This window comes from Pinus tabuliformis, chromosome 1_2 (genome assembly GCF_031772625.1).
Source record: "Pinus tabuliformis cultivar Carrire ecotype Pingquan chromosome 1_2, CPIR1, whole genome shotgun sequence".
In the NCBI taxonomy this organism is placed as follows: Eukaryota; Viridiplantae; Streptophyta; class Pinopsida; order Pinales; family Pinaceae; genus Pinus; species Pinus tabuliformis.
The window spans coordinates 1,317,040,585-1,317,058,646 of NC_142298.1; the positions used below are offsets into that span (position 1 = coordinate 1,317,040,585).

The 18,062-nt window shown below is 41.5% G+C and overlaps 1 protein-coding gene across 1 annotated transcript in view; it reads left to right on the forward strand.

Annotated features, from left to right (window-relative positions):
* The first annotated feature begins 15,845 nt into the window (after positions 1–15,845).
* The window catches only part of LOC149211073 (multisubstrate pseudouridine synthase 7-like), a 405,145-nt gene continuing 402,928 nt past the window's right edge, over positions 15,846–18,062 (forward strand). The window contains exons 1-2 of the mRNA XM_089396894.1: positions 15,846–16,055; positions 16,234–16,372. Coding sequence (XP_089253020.1) covers positions 16,296–16,372 — 77 coding nt within the window. The 5' untranslated portion in view covers positions 15,846–16,055; positions 16,234–16,295. The remainder of the gene's footprint in view (positions 16,056–16,233; positions 16,373–18,062) is intronic.

Below are 18,062 nucleotides of genomic sequence, written 5' to 3' on the forward strand. Positions count from 1 at the left end.
ATTTTCCAGTTGAAAAATTATGCATAATTTCACCAATGTATAATGAAGAAGATGGCTGGAAAAATCTGCAATCAACCCATGGTTGTCCCATGAAATTTCCAATGTCCACAATGCCATCTTTCAAATGAGAGCTACAATTTTCTATAAAACAAACTACTTTGAAGACAAATCACTGTACAAATAATTATTATGTAAATTAATAATAATACTTATATTAATGCCCAATACATAGTGGTAGCTCGCATAATATTAAAAGAAGTGAGCTCGACTTGTGCAACAAAAAATGATATCAGACTAATTTGTAATGCACGATGTGCCTATAGGACAATTTTTGCAAGAATCTACTACTTCACAATTTTGGAACGGTCGATGAGGAAACATTTCAGCTAAAATATAAATAACCACACCAGGACACAACTAAATCCTCATCAATATAGATGAAAATATGAATATGTTAAATATTTTTTTAAACATACAACATAGAGATACAAATAAAAATATGAATATATTGAATATTTAGTTCTAAATAAAAATAAAAATTAATCTCACCTGTATAAGTTATAATAGCTTTAACAACTATGTTGAATAGTAATAACACAATAATCGCTCCAAATATGATGCACCATAAAATGTTAGGTCCCTATAATATTAGTGATTCCCCATTACTATTGTCATTGTAGCACCTTATTGTTATTGTTGTGCCCCTGTTGTCCCCATATTGTTATGATTGTGCCCCATAGAAGCTCACTATTGTTATTGATGTGCCATTATATTATTATTGTTATGTCGACTCTCATTATATTGTGACCCCTTAGACTCCTATATATAGAAAGGAGGTTTTTTCATTTGAATCATCCAAGAATTGTTCATTTGTGGAATGTAAAGGAGGTTTCCCCCTCGAAGATGCTTATTTTGAAGTCGTTGACCTATCTTTTATTCTATTTGGTGAGCTAGTTGCATAACATTTGGTATTAGTGCTTTGGATTCTATGGTTTCATTGCTTCAAACAGGTCATCGTGGCATTTTCGCTATAACTTTTTTTTTCTACGAAGCTTCAGAATCTGAAGAAGAAAAAAACCCATTTGAGACGAAATCGTGATGAACGTCATGGCAAAATTTTAGAACGTTTCTTGCTATATTTTCGGAGATATGAACCAAGGAAGTTAGGGTTTTTTTTAGGATCCCAAATTCCATCTCAAACAAGTGGCCTTAGGGAAAACCATCATAACTTTCTCTATGAGCATCAAACTCAAAATTTGTAAAAAGTGACAGAAAGAGGACATACTGTAGCTTTTTGGGTATGGAAACCCAAAGATTATTGTAAGCGACAGAAATCACATTTTCACTAGAAATTTTTGGACCAAATTATTTTCTTGTCTGAGTACTCAGTTAGCTCATAGCTCATCTTATCATCCTCAATCTGATGGGCAAACTGAGATAGTGAACAAATGTTTGGAAGGATATCTTCGTTGCTTTGTATTTGATAAACAAACACAATGGGTCAAGTGGTTGGCTCTGGCTTAATGGTGGTATAACACTTCCTTCCATACTGCAGTAAAATTGACCCCATTTATGGCACTTTATGGATATCATCCACTGTCCATCACAACATCTTTAAGAGAAAAATCTAAGGTTCAAGCAGTCGAAGACCACATCGAGCATCGAAAATAATTTCTCCAACTCTTAAAGGACAACCTCACTTTGGCGCATGATAGCATGAAACAATAGGCATATCAACATCGCAACAAAATAAGTTTTGATATAGGTCATGAGGTATTTCTACAACTACAACCATAGAAATAAACGTCCCTCAAGCAAGATAAGAAGGATATTTATTATCACCAAAGTATTATGGTTCGTACAAGGTGTTGCAAAAGATTGGTACTATGACATACAAATTAGAGCTTCCTGTATCTTCGCAAGTGCACGTTTTCCATGTTTCATGCATAAAGAAGGTTATAGGTGACAGGCTCCCAGTTCAAACAATATTGCTAAAACTTGACGAGGAAGGAAAATTCATATTGGAACCTGAAACAGTCACATAAACAAGAAATCGACAGCTACGAAATCGATCAATTTCATAGTATCTCATCAAGCGGAAGAACTCACCCGCTGAAGATTCCACATGGGAGGATGAGAATTTTATACAGAAGCATCCAGAACTACTCAAGCATTGAGGACAACACTTTTTTGAAGGAGAGGGGCATGTTAGGTCCCTATAATATTAGTGATTCCCCCATTACTATTGTCATTGTAGCCCCTTATTGTTATTGTTGTGCCCCTGTTGTCCCCATATTGTTATTATTGTGCCCCACAAAAACCCACTATTGTTATCGTTGTGCCCTTATATTATTATTGTTACACCGGCTCTGATTATATTGTGACCCCTTAGACTCCTATATATAGAAAGGAGGTTTTGTCATTTGAATCATCCAAGAATTGTTCATTTGTGTAATGTAAAGGAGGTTGCCCGCTTAAAGAGGCTTATTTTGAAGTCGTTGACCTATATTTTCTTTTATTTTGTGAGCTGGTTGCATAACACAAAAACAGTAATGACAAGGTTTTATTTGGAAGTGAGATTAAATTTAGTCAATAACGTCGAATGAGCTAGCAATAACTTCTCATTGAGGAACCTTTCCGATACTTTCTAACTTATGCATGTTTACATTTTTTGCAGAGAATATCCTTTTGGTAATACATTAGCTTTCAAACATTAAGATAATAGTTACTTTGCACCCAACAAGCGATTGTATAAGTAACATGAGTAATTAATTGTTATGAGATGTAGTGTTAGGTTATTTTATTATGTAAACAACCATGATTATCTTATTGAGTATTGAAACATTTTTTTTGTTTTTTTGCTTGAACAATTTGATATTTCTTTCTTGAAGGTGTCAATATTAGTAAAAGAGCCCCCATATGCATTGAGGATTGAAACATCAAAATAACAGTTGCTTTGCACCCAACAAACAATTGTATAAGTAATATGAGTAATTAATTGTTCTCGGATGTATTATTATGCTATTTTCTTATTCAAATAAGAATGATTATCTTATTGAGTATTGAAACATTTTATGTTTTTTGCTTGAACATATTGAACAATTTTATATTTCTTTCAACATTGAATTATATTATTTAAAATCATCATAGTATTTTATAACTATTATGTGTTTGGTCTTTAGACAAGTAAAATATTTGGTTTATGACTCTAACATATTAATTTTGGTACAAGAGAAACTACAAATAATAGTAACAACATTTAGAGACTCTAGAAACAAGTTAACAAAGAGTTAACTTTAAAGATAATGGAATATAAACTATCGATGAAATCTTTATGTCTTTATTGTTTTTTACTTTAATTTATCTATATTTAAACTAAGCAGTAGAGACCAACTACAATGTAATATGACTTGAGCACATATTTATGTATTAACATGAAGTAAACATAAAAGAACAAAGATAATAAATAATAAATGCATCAAAGACTATTACATTCTTTTGTTTAAATGTAATTGTCCTTGTTACAAGATAAAAATATGCAATTTTAATTCTTTATTATTTTTTATTTTAATTTAAGTATATTTAAACTAAACGACGAATACTAACTACTATATAACACTATTATCTTTATCTTTCAAAATATATTTGGTTACATATTATCTTTCAAAATATATTTGGTAACCAGTGAGGAGTGTTCTAGCCGTGAGTCCGTGTAATGATACTCTTCATACAATTACATGCACTAAAAGAGTAGCATGGATGAAAAGGGGAGAAGACTCAAATTTGAGTCTTATGTGCCAAACTGCGTAGCAGTCAAATCCTACCCACGTCTACCTAAGTTTAGTTTGTAGGAATTGTAGAGGTTACCCTTGGAGGAAGGGACCTGGGTTAGGGCCTATTGCAAAAGGTAGAGATAATTTGTCTCACGGAAACTCATGAGCATGATGGTTGTGAAACTCTTGTGTTTGACGATTATTTGAAGTTGGCAGTTTGGAACAAGGTAGCAAAAAATGACAAAGGGTATGAGGGAATACTAGTTTTAGTGAAAGAAAAAGAAGGTCGTCACATTCAGTGAATTAAAGAAGATGTAGATAAACAATATTTATTGTTGAAAATATCAGAGAATGAGAATCACATAAGAATTGCAACATGTTATTTTCCCCTTGTTGGCTTATATGGGCCTGACCCAGGTTCGGAAGAGATATTTAGCCAAACAAATCTCATAGCTACCGGCCCTTTCGGCAACAGACCGCGGAGCATGGACTGAGGTCTCACCCGAGGTAGCAGGGGAGGGTGCTGGAACCAGGTTTCCGCACCCTAGGGATGTCTTGGTGTGGTCTGGACGTTTCGCGCACTGGTTTACAGCTCCGCATTGCTCGGTATTCTCACAGATCCAGATTGATTATGTCTTTCTTATTAGTGAGTTATTCTATTGGAGGATGCGATTACAAATCAGCAAACATCTAACCAACACAACTAATTCGCACATTAAAATGAACCCAGATTTACATGTATTCATACAATAAGCAGATTAAATTTAATAGATATTATGAAAGTCAGATTCGTGACAGCTTAAGAAAGAACACAAAATTTCAGAAAAAACTTATCTTTATTTCCACTTATCCTCAATACATCCAGTTCCGCCCTGCACACTCAGCTGCAAGGGTCCACGCACACAGCTGCATAACCTCTACCTACTACCCCAACCCTCGACTCGGACTTACAGACACTTTCAGACTATCCTCTTCAAAAACCCATTACATTTCATATTTCAGATTCACTATCCAAACTCCGTTATCTCTACCCATAGAGCCTCGCTCTATTTATACCCTTCCTTGGCCCACGATCCCTGCGCGGGCCAACTCTATCTACATTTCTTTACACTCTTTTTGGGCAAACTACCCTTTGACTCAACCTATTATAATTCGTGCTCTACGCTTTCAGCGAAGTCTTTACCCTAACTTTAACCAAAATGTCCAGCTTTGTGCCCCCTAACCGTTGCACAGGGCTTCCGCTACCCAATAGTCCCCCAACACAATCATTGTGACTTGTCCCGAGTCACTCGGCTGGTGTGGCAATCTTCTCATGCAGGTCAATTAACAGCTTCTGCACAACACATGTTTCCTCAACAAATTCTGCAATGATCCATTATATCTGTTCCACCCAAGTCATTGATGCATCTATGTCAGTTGGATTTGCCTGCTTGGAATCGCATACTGCCTGCATATGTGCTAACTTGCCCTCAATCATTGTAGAGACGACAAACGCTTCATCGAGCCAAGGCTGAATGCGTTCTTTAAGCTCTGCCTCTTGTTGCTGTGCAACGTCCATTTGGGCTTTGAGAGCCTGGGCCTCCTGCATTTTGGCCAGCCGCTGTGTGAGAGCGACCATTTGTGCATCTCCATGAGCTGTATCATAGGCCTGTTGCAGTGCGCGCACCTCAACTTCTACGCGTTGTATGGTGGGGTCCTCCTGGAGAGATGTAAGTATACCAATAGACTGATCTAAGAGCCCCGAATATTCACGGACAACGCACCTCATTGTTTCCATGCCTGCTTGAATTTCCGTGTGATGTTGTTCACGATCCGCCAATGGTTGTTGCGCCTGGAGTTTGAGCTCTGCTATTTGTCGAGTAAGCTCCCCTTGTGCTTTTGCGGCCGCCTCTTGGGCCGTGCGGGCTCCTGCAGCCATGTGTTGAACCTTGGTAACGGTTGGAAGGTCCACGGGGATAGCTAACGCTAGAACCGTGCTGCATGCTTCTGTCACAACTTGTTCGATGTCCCGATAACATTCGACCAAGGCAGCGTGCTGAAGATTTACCTATTCTAACTCGGCTTTTTGCTCCATTAAAGTGTGAAGGGCATGACTTTCCCTAGCCCGGAGTTCATTAGTGAGTCTGTCCTGCAGTTGGTAGAGTAACCCACTGGGTAGGGCAGCCAGATTTAACTCCCAACTACGGTCGTCACCGGTGCCTTTGACTAGGATAGCATCGGCTGGCAACGGTACAATGTTCGGTGTGGGCGCGTGCACCATCTGCTCAGCTGCGGTTGTATTGTCAACGAGGTGGACCCTACCCAGAGAGTGCTCCTATATGGCCTCCAATTACATCCTGATCTCCCCCAACACAATTGTTTGCTCTGTAATTAGAGTGGGAAAGACACTGGTAGTGGTAGGACTCGTTGTGAATTCTTTCTCCAAAACCTTCGCTATTTTGGACTTTTTCCGGGCAGTTGGTGAGTCCTGTGTGCGCGACCGCTTGATCTGGTCTGCGTGGTCCTACGTCTCTGTTTCTTGGTTTGACTCCAATACCTGCTATGCTATGATCTCTTTTGCTGGCGGATTCTTGGATGCCTCTTGCTGCGAGGCCATTTGTTGTTCCCGACGTGCCTTTTATGCCAGGTGCATGAGCCGCTGCTATCGGTTCTTGTTCTACTGTTGCGCGTCGAGTTGGTCGTGGACGACCTTATCTGGGACGCGCCATTCGAGTGTCCACGCTGCCAAAACTGCGTAGATTGCCTCATCTGTCGCCATGAACGGGAGTGTGACCCAGGATTGTTCTAGATCCTTCCGTGCCCAGATGTACAAGTGATGCATGTCGGCTTTAAACTCAGCTGTGCTCTAGAAATTATTATAGATCGTGGGAGACATTCATGGTCATCGAGCAATCCTTGTCCTTATCTTTCCTTCCATAGAGGTCCAAAATGCTCGGATTGCAGAAACCCTTGTCGCATCCCTTGTACCGCATAGCGCCATATACCGCACTGCCTCAGGGAGGTCATCTGTAATGCTGGGGAACTGGCTATCCTGCGGTAGTTCTCCTGTAACCAAGAGGATTGACAAAAGCAACCATGCATAGTGAAATGTCTTACCTTTGTCCTGTGCTTCTTGACAGTTGGTCAGGAACTCGTTGCATAAGAACTGTGCCCAATTGAACTGAACCCCTTCGGCACACTGTCCGGCCAGCGCAATGACAGAAGCGGGTACTTCGTCTGCGCGACACTTCCTCATGAGTTTACAAGCGAGGAGCTGGGTAGCCACTCGGATGGCTCGGTCGTTGATGCTAGCTATGACATATCCGCGCTTACCTTTCTCCAGCTGATATCGTGTTTTTGTTGTTTCGGCGAGTCCTACCTCGCTACTGGTTCCTGCAGTGTCAGCGGGGTCATTTCCTTTCAGCAGTAGGTGCGTTATTTGGTGGATTAGTTCAGCTGTGATCGGGATCGGCTCTTCCAACCACAGGAATCCATCATGTACCAGACAGAGTAGTTGTCGGATTACAAATGTGGTAATAGTCACGTGGTGGTAGTGAGGTAGCCATCTGAGGTTGAGGATGCCCGCCTTCTCCACACCTAGTAGCCATACCCATGGCAATAACATGTCTTCGGCCAGCTCAGGGAACTTATCGCAGTTGGCCAGATCCCAATCTTCAAACTTGAGGCTCAGAACGCGCCCCAATGGCAAGCCTTCGAACCTTATGTCATCTGGAAGAAGCGGGGCCTGAAGCTCAGCCTTCGCAACGTCTAAGTCCTTGGGTAGCTTGGTTGACCCTCACCATGGAGAGAGATATGGAGGTAATGATGGGAGTTGGAATGCATCCACCTCTTCCTCGGCATGTGCGTCTATCTGGTCAAGTAACTCTTGGAGAGCATCATCATCCTCGTCGGTTTCGGTGGAAACGGCTTTGCCCTTATCAGCTGCGGATTGCTTGGTGAACCATGGTGAGGCTCAGACTGTTCCTGTCTTTTGCTTAGTCTTCTTCTTTCGCAGTGTGCATGGGGATTTCGGAACCCCAGGTGCCTGACTCCCGCCCTCTGGCTCTTCCAGATTCAGCTGCATTTCTTCCACAAATCATGCTCAGGTTCTGGCCATGGTACTCATGGGTTGTCTGGGAGCTGACTACTTGCTGCTCTGCTCTGATGTATAGTGCCAATATGCCCGTGCCATGCCCAGGTCATAAAATAAAGTCGAAATTTTGAACGACTTCCTTCCCTCCTTTTCTGGCTTAGTACTAACGTTCCCTCGATAGATCTTAGCAGATCTGACTCAGAACTTTCGCCTTAAAGGTCTGCCGCCCGCTCCTTCCTGCCATACCATAACGTCCTTGACATGAATAGTGGTGCTAACGGTCATCTCTTGACTAGTCCGCGCGGTAGCGCAGTCCATCGGGCGCTGCTGCGATCAGGAGGGCAGAGTAATTTGGGAGGGAAGTGTTTCGCCAGACCGGCTTCCTGCAGACTTGTTTATAGTCCCACGCCTTCTTTCAACTGCTCAAGGTACTGAGACTGTAGCGTTGACCACTAGTCAGGTGTTCGCACCGCTGGTGCATCATCGTAATGTCCCTGCCAGCCCGGGCTGCGAGCACCGCTCGATCGCTCGGGTAGCCATTTTTTCGTTCCGAGGATGTGTGCGTAGCCATGATAGCAGGGTCACAGCTCGGTCGTTCTTAGCAGTATTCCTAAGCGGTCTGAATCGCCTTATGTGCAGAGGGGCTATGTTGTTGTGAGTGTCACGGTGTGACATTCTGCTGAATCCGTTCCCGCATATCGCTCTTTGGTCTCCCGACCGTACCTAGAGTGTGTTGTCAGCGCAGGGCCTGCAACTACTCGACTTCCTCTAAGATTTCTTCCATCGCTTACTCCAGACCCATCTAGTCTGTGGTATTTGCAACTTCCAAGAGGTTTGTGTCATTGGACGACCGCGATGTGTGCTACCCCTTGAGTCCCTGCGGACCCTGTCGTCGGCTACTAGCGACCAGAGTCGCTTCAGGCTGCTTCCCTTAGTTTGTCTGGCCACTTGTGCCTGCGCCTGTCTGCGACCTCCACGCTTTTTCCTTTGCTTTGTTACGACTACCCCTTTTGTTGAAGCCAAGGTCGTTCAGGGTGCTACCGTAGATATTATCGTCACACCTGGTTTCGACTTCACTGAGGCAACCAATTCTTCGGCTTCCTCTGTGGGCAACTCTACAGCTCTTGTCGCGACCATCCTGTTGCAATTTAATGTGGTTACTTCATGTAGTCAGTTCTACCATCATTCAACCTCTTCATCCGAATCCGACATGCAAGAGCTATCGCGGTCCCATGAGAGTCGACCGTCTGTTGTTGGATTCACCTTGTCTCAATCTCGCGCTGTGAGTTGATATATACAGTCTAGTTCCCCATCACTGTTATCGTCGCAGAAAGGTTCAGTATAACGTGCTCCTTCAGGTGGATCTAATGGAAACACTAATCGGAGAGAATTCTTTTCAAAGATCATTTTCCGTTTCTTGAGGTTGATGATTCCATTCATGTCTGTTGCCCAATCTATCCCTAGCAACGCCTGATATGGGTTACTACCATCCATGATTTCAATGACTCAAAATCGGTTTGTGTGTTGGCGCTGTCGATGTCCACGGTAACCCCTTGTAGCCTTCCCATAGGCAGAATCTTTTGCTAGTTGGCCATTAGTAATTGGATCGGGGACCATTGCAGCGTAGGCCTGCCCATGCGTTCCCAAGTCTGTTTTGGTAGGACATTTGTGTCGGATCCCAGATCTAAAATGACCTGGTCCATCTTATAGTCGCCAATCTGGACGGTCAGTCACATCTCTCGACCGGTACGCAAAACATGTTTGCCCAATTTGCAGATAAAGCGTGGTTCATCTGTCCCGACACATCTAATTATTAACTCTTGTAACCCTTTCACTGCATTAGCATCCCTCAGAAGCTTCATACAGGTTTCTAAGAAGGTAGTTATCAAAGACCTATCCTGTTCCAGTTCCGGTTGCCCCTTACTACCCGAAGTCGATGCTTCTGCGAAATTTTTCTTAGCCTCCAAAAAGGTTTCCTTCGCTCGTGCCAAATCAAATTCTGGTTGTTTTACGAGAGCCTTACAAACCCACGTATCCTCTTCCAGCTTCTTCCCCTTATCTTCCCCTGTAGCTGCGCCACTTTTGAGCATCATATTTATGTTGGGGTCTTCGGTGCGTGGTTCAACCTTCATCATTTGGACGTTCTGAGTGGGGCTAGTTGGGAGCACTCCTTTTTCCCGTAATTGGGCAATCAATGTAGGGCAGTCGATTGTGTCATGATCAAACTAGTAGCATGACGGACAACAGGCTTTGGTTGGATTCGTACAATCCCGAGTGTAATGCCCTGGCCCTCCACAATTATAGCAGATTAATTGTCCTCGTCCCCGTCCAAATCCCATTCTGCCGCGACCCTGTCTGCGTACCGGGAATCCCTCGTGCGCAAATGGTGCGCCCGGGTCCCGCTCGCACGTCTCTATTTGCATCCTATACGTAGGTGGTCGATCCATCAACATGCGACAATCCCTTTCCTCGTGACCCATCATTCTGTAGAAGTTACAAAATAAGTGTTGAGGAGGTTGTCGTAAGCTTGGCAATAGGTGGCAGCTGTCTGTGGCATGCTTTCCTCCTACCTGGAAAATCGCGCACCAGAGCGCAGGCACGACACTCGGCCCTACTTGTACCTCCACTTTTAACGGCATCGGGCCTCCTCCCGCCAGATAGTTCGCGAAGACAGGGCAATGGTCCTTGTCGTGCGCTTGGCTCTTACATTTAATACAGCCTGCCTCCGGACGTACCTCTGGTCGGGACATTCTTCCTTGCTTTAAGCTTTGCACTTCCAAACTCAAGTTTTGAAGTTGCGTGTGGATTTGCTGAACTCCCAACCTTGGGTCCGGTATCGGGGTCGCATGTAACCTCATTGCTGTCTCCAGTGCCTCGGCTTGGGTTGAGATCTTATGTTGTGACAAAGCCATCCTTAGATGGGGCGTCAAGGACGCCACAAACCACGCGCAATGTTGCCCATCTGTCAAAGTCATGTTAGCTTCGTGAATAGTACTCTTTAATCTTTGGTCCAGATCCCACGGAGTTTCACTAGGCAACATTGCTATCTCCTTGAACCTAATGATCGACTAGGCTTCAGACTTTGGTTAGCCAAACTCTTTATTAAGCGCATCCTGGATCGCCGCTATTCCCTCATTTGGATGGTCGGTTGAGTATTTTATGTACCATGTCAGCACACGGTCCTGTAGTGCACTGACTAGCGTGGCCTTTTTGATGTTTTCATCTGTTATGCCTTGCGCGTCCCATACAGATTTTATCACAAACCAGAACTGACTTGGCTCTTCATTCCCTACACCCTGAAATGTTGGTAACTTGACTGCGGTCGCCATCCCAACTTTCGGTGGTGGAGGGGGTGGAGGTGGTGTTGGTGTGGATGGACTTAACGTGGGTGAAGCGGGTGGTGGTGTAGACGGAGGTGGTATCAGTGGGAAGCATTCTTTAATCAATCGGACCGCACTTCTTGGTGAGAACCTAGCGAGGTCCTCCTCGCTTTCCCGCGAGATAGAAATCAAAGGGCTGTTCTCTACTCCTCCTGTTCTTCGATAACCCCTTCCACTCTGCGTTACTCCAGACATCAATATATGCACAGAATCTGTTTTTCGCACAACAACATCTTAATCCAAGTATTCAATGATTTGATGTACCTACCCCGCAATCCTTGGAGAAATTGCCTTTCTACTTCGCTGTAACTTACGGTTGTATCTATCGCGAATTTAGTGATAAATCCCCCTATGATCCGATCTAACCAGTGGTCTACCGCGTGTGCAAGTCTATCTTCGGTGGCTTCCAGCCTGCGCACCAGTTCCGGAGTCCACACTATTGGTTGGTCTAATCTGCACCTCCCCATGCTATCAACTAACTTCACAATCCACTCGTACAATTCTATCGGAAATGTTACGAAGAAGATCTCGTGTATATCCGTGAATATATAGCGATCCAACCACTGTTCCTCCGATATCCGTGAGTTTATGTTTTCCTGAACCATGAACTCGTGAAGCTTCAGATCCCACCAATCTTCAAGCTCTTTCTTCATAGGATTCCAGTGTTCCCACATTAGACACCCCTTAGGCAGATCCCGATCCCAACAACGGAACCATTTGTTGGCTTATATGGGCCTGACCCAGGTTCGGAAGAGTTATTTAGCTAAACAAATCCCACAGCTACCAGCCCTTTCGGCAACAGCTTGCGGAGCGCGGACTGAGGTCTCACCCGAGGTAGTAGGGGAGGGTGCTGGAACCAGGTTTCTGCACCCTAGGGATGTCTTGGTGTGGTCTGGAGGTTTCGCGCACTAGTTTACAGCTCCGTGCTACTCGGTATTCGCACAGATCTAGATTGATTATGTCTTTCTTATTAGTGCGCTATTCTATTGGAGGATGCGGTTACAAATCAACAAACATTTAACCAACACAACTGATTCGCGCATTAAAATGAACCTAGATTTACATGTATTCATACAATAAGTAGATTAAATTTAACAGATATTATGAAAGTCATATTTGTGACAACTTCAGAAAGAACACAAAATTTAAGAAGAAACTTGTCTTTATTTCCACTTATCCTCAATACATCCAGTTTTGCCCTGCACACTCAGCTGCATGGGTCCGCGCACACAGCTATAGAGCCTCTACCTACTACCCCAACCCTCGACTCGGACTTACATATGCTTTCAGACTATCCTCTTAAAAAACCCATTACATTTCATATTTCAAATTCACTATCCAAAATCCGCTATCTCTATCCATAGAGCCTCGCTCTATTTATACCCTTCCTTGGCCCGCGATCCCTGCACGGGCCGACTCTATCTACATTTCTTTACATTATTTTCGGGCAGACTACCCTTTGACTCAACCTATTATAATTTGCGCTCCGCACTTTCAGCGGAGTCTTTACCCTAACTTTACCCAAAATGTCTGGCAGCGCAGCCCCTAACCGTTGCGCGGGGCTTCTGCTACCCAACACCCCTTAAGTCACAAAAACTTACAAAAATAAGGGGCTTGACAACAAGGATCCATATGCAACTTTAAAACAAGATATTGCCATGTACTCTTAACAGGGAGAAGTTCTTTTAGTGGGAGATTTCAATGCTAGAACAACAAATAATCAAGCTAGCATTCTTTGTTGCAAAGAGGATAGCAATCTTATTTGGCTCACTGAAGAAGAGAATCCCCAATGGGTGAGGTGTTCAGAATATGACAAAGTTAGCAATCATTTTGGAGAGGAGTTGCTTACACTGTGTGTGGCTTTCAACTTAATTATTTGTAATGGTCTAGATAGATGGAAAAGGTTTGTGAACTTCACTTGCAACACATACAATGGGGCAAGTGTCTTGACTACGTGATGTGTTCATAAAGCTTGATAGAAAAGATAGGCAAAGTTAATATTGGAGAGCATATTTGGGACTTAAAATCAAACCATAACCCAATTTATATAAGGTTGTCATGGTTAGAAGAAAGGCAGCATAGGAGGAAAACCAATGCCCTTGACAACCACTATTAAGGGGCAAAATTCTTCTAACACAAGAAAATTGTACTATATTCAAGACAATGTTAGAGAGATTAATTCAGAAGGAGAAAATCGGTTTCAAAAGCTTCAATAGTCATGACTTAACAAATATAATTCAAAGTGCACTTAAGAAGTGCAAAAGAGCAAAAAATAGGAAATCAAAATCAAATTGTTTTCCTATAAATGCTTGGTTTGATGAGGAATGCAAAATGGCAAGGAGAATCTTGAAAAAGGAAGCAAAGGAGAAGATGCATGTAAAGTTATATAAGCAAATACTAAAAAAGAAAAAAGATGAGTTCATGCAAACAAGGAGAGAAGAGTTAATATATTTAAGAAAGAATAATCCAAAGCTTTTTTGGCAAGAACTGCAACCAAGGAAGAAGCAATTTGAAAATAATATTACAACCAATCAATGGTTTGAATATGCAATACAACTCTATGAGAGAGAATTTGAGGTAAAGCCCCCCTATGATCAACACAACTTCAAAGCTCTTCACGTTATAGGAGGTGGAGAATGGAATTAAGAAGCTGAAAATAGGAAAGGCAAAGGACTTGGTTGAACTTCAAGTAGAGTATCTAAAATGGGGAATGAACACTCTTGCACCACACGTCATGGAAATATTCAACGACATCATTCAATAAGGATTCCCAAGAGATTGGACAACTAACCTAGCAATACCCCTTTTTAAAAGTGGAGACATTAATAATCCATCCAACTATAAAACAATTATGATCAATCCTTTGTTTGCAAAGCTTTTCAGCAGCATGGTAGAAAACATAGTTAGTAAGTGGGCATAAGTAAAAGAAAAGAGGGCAAGAGGACAAATAGGTTTTAGGCTGAAGCATTCTACAGTGGAGCATGGTATCACGTTGAGACACATTGTTGAAAAGGTTTGGGAGGACAAAGAAGAAGTATTTTGTTGCTTTGTTGACTTCAAAAAAGCATTTGACACAATCCCTAGAGATAAGTTGTGGCGTAGAATGGAAGAACTTGAAATTCCTGTGCATTATCAAAATTAGAACCTCATCTGGTATTTTAGAAAGCTTTAGAAGTGACATTGGAGTCAAGTGAGGTTGTCCTTTATCCCCTACTCTTTTTGGTTTATATATTGATAAATTGGAAGAGTAGCTAAATCTGCAAGGTGGAGATGGTGTTCTGTTGGGGGAATTTGCGATAAAGCTTCTTTTATATGCTGATGATATTATATTGATTTCTAAATTGACCCATGGATTGCAAATGCACTTATATGCCCTTGAGCATTTTTGTAGAGCAATGGGGATGCAAGTCAATACTAGCAATACCAAAATAATGTTTTTCTCTAATAAAAGGAAGTAGAGCAACATACTTTCTTCTTTGAAGACAACATTCTTGAAGAAGTAAATGAGTACAAGTACCTCAGGATTGATTTCAACAACAAACTCAATTGGGAGGATTGTAGAAAGAAGAGAAGTTTAGGAGGGTGGAAAGCCTTATATTCTCTTCAAAATAGGTCTAGAGAGGCAGAGTTATGGGACTGGAAAATGGTTAAAGTGTTTTTTGGACTCCTAGTTTGTCGAGTGATGCTATATGGGTGTGAATTGTGGGCTAGCAGCACCCCCGTCTCAAAATGGAAACAAATTGAGAAAATCCGAAAACACTTGATCATGAGCAAGTTTAAAATAAAGAGTTTAGTACGTTATGAGATTATGTTGAGTGAAACAAGAGCAACCCATTGAAGCAATTGCTATGGTGCGACTCATAAGATATCTAAAAAGAATTGAGCAAATGAGAGTAGGTAGATGGCCTAATGTTATCTTCAATGAAGGCATGAGTGAAAGAAAGAAAACATGGATGAAACAAACTACACATGGATGCAAAAATGGAATATCTACCTTAATGCCTGTCCTACAAATAGCAAGGAGCTAAAGGATTTTGTTATGGAGAAGTTTCGTAAAAAGGTATTGGGAAAAAAGTTGGGTAGAAAGAAGAAGTACTACATTGAGGAATTCAACCCAAGTGCGATCTACAACAAAAAGAGTTCATTGGAGCTAGCATTTCATGGAGGGCAAAGGTTCTTATTGCTCAATTAAGGACCAACTCGCATAAACTTCGGTGTGAAACAGGGCAGTGGAAAAGGCCTAAAGAAGCTTGGGAAGAACGAATGTGTACATTTTGCACGTCTGGAGCTGTGGAATCGGAAAAATATTTCATTTTGGAATGTGATGCATTCAAAGACATTAGAAAAAGTTATGAGAACATGTTAGCATCAGTTTATTGGCATTATCTTTTTAGCGAGGGGATTGTTGGAGGGTTGAGCCAGCTCATCATCAATTTAAATCGGAAAAAAATTGAATTGCAAAAACCGAAAAACAGAAAACTAATAGTCTCATAGACTATTTTTAGTTTCATAAACCTTAAAATATCATTTCATTTCTAAATTAATACCTTCCCCTACACAAAATTGATGGTTTAAACTTTATAGCAACAAAGTTGAACCTTCCCTTAAACCCTTATCAATATATAGCATCGAAGGTTTTCAAAGTTACTCACTCCGTGCCATAATCCAGTGTTTGTTCTATTGAGGTTGGCACATGCTTCATTTCATTGTCTCGTCTCGCATATACGTTTCTCCCGCGTTTGGAAGGGAACCCAACTCTAAAACCATATCAACTATCATTCTCGACGAGAAACTCTTCACTGTCTTACCAGTACTACCCTCGCACTAGAGGTACATATTTATCATTGTTTACTCGTGCATATTTCATGTGGGTTTTGAAAATACTAGCAGAATATAACAAGTGGATCTCAGAAATGCATAAAAGCATGGCAGCAGCTTTGTAAACCATGCGGCTTTCTACTTAGAATTGGGGCTTACATGGGTTTTAACTCCTCTGTTGCATTTGCAGATACGAAGCACAACGGAGGAAAGCTTCCCTTCATAGAACAGGGTTCAGAATACTTAACAACAATGGCAGAGGAAGCCGATGTGGGGATTGTCTGTTACACTACTAATGTGCCCGGGTTTCGAGGAGTGCTAAAGCAGAGGTCTCTTCATTTTCTGTTTCATTATTTTCTGGAACACACACACATAATGCTTATCTTACATTGAATGTAACCATGTTCTTCAAGAATAGTAAATACTTTTGTGTTTTCTCTAGCGTTTAGTGTTATATAAAATAAGCGAAGAAATGATGGGAAGGTCATGACATCAGTGTTTGTACTCGAGATGCTTTCATTTTTTTTCCCGTGTCATACATTAATAGGCTTTTCTGAATCCAGGATAGTAAAATTTATTCAGTCACTGAATCCAAAATGCTCAACACATGTAGGGTAGTAATGATACCTTTCTTCTATGTGACATAATCGGTAATGCTAAAATCTTCATGCTTTCTGGTTCATATCCTGCTTAAAAGAGTGTGGGCTGCATGACAAGTAATATCTAACTTTTGACAATGGTAATTTGATTGGCCATGAGATGCCTGGTGTTACCTCCCGTTCCAAACCTGCGTTTGTGAGATAATTCAAGTCCAACAATAAAGTAGCGAGCTTACGGCAACTTAGAGGTTCCACCCATTATCACTCAATGGACACCTCTCTCACTTTAGGCTGGCTCTCCGCTGGCACGAGGAAGGTTTCCCTAAATGAGATTGCTAAATCAGTTCTTATTAAATTTTAAAATAAAATTAGATTTTACTGATCTAAGAGCTTGTTATATGCAATGGATATATGGGGGTGGATTGAAGTAGATTAATGCCTAATCTTCGGTCAATGGAGTCAAAACACTTTGTGATATCGAATGTCTGATAATACACATTATTCACCCAATAAAGATGCACAATACAGCAGGCCTTCTTAGTTATTACAGTGCTGCATATTCAAACTCCAGCCAGCGCACTAAGCTCATAAAGTTGAGACAGTACTTTTATTATAATATTATTTCATCACATAACATCAGATTCCAAAATATGCAGTAAAAGACAGCTTTTTATTGGAAAAATAGTCCAGGTACATGGCATAATCTATATCTGAAATTAAGGGTCTTTGAGAGGGCAAAGAGTCACTTTCAGGCCTCTTATCCTGAAAAATAGACCTTACAACAGTAGAAAAACTTCCAGCATAGAAGAGAGGAAAACAAGATACATTAATAACCTTACAATTGATGATTGCTGCCCTGAATATTATCTCAGTGAAGCTTCAGACCTGCACAAGATATCTTTGATTTTCAGCTTAATGGTCTAGGGCTTTTCTCCACAATGAAAACACACAATGCCAAATGGAAAATACCTCCTTTTATAGGCTTCTCTTGCAACTTCTTATGAAATAAATATTAATAGAATGATCTAGAACTCCCTAGAAGTGGGATGCTCCACTAGATAAGCATTCAATGCATATTTCATGTGGTTAGATATGCCATGTGTGAGCCCAAAAGGCTGAGTGCTCCACTAAAGAGATTAATTCTTGGCAAGTGTGCCATGTATGCACTTCAAAGGTTGAATGCTACCTTAAAGATTGGGTTATGAATCAAAGGAAGTCTAAATAGTGATTTTAAATATGTTTTTGGTGCCACTTGTGAGCTGAAATATGGGGCTGACTCAACGACTTGGTCTCCTTCTCCCTAAGTTCTTGCCTGGATGAATGCCAATTTACGGAAAAATGGTTGTTTGACCATGCATATGGGTTTCATGTGCCATGTGTCCTCATCCAAGCAAGCATTCCACCATAATGGCTTGTGGAG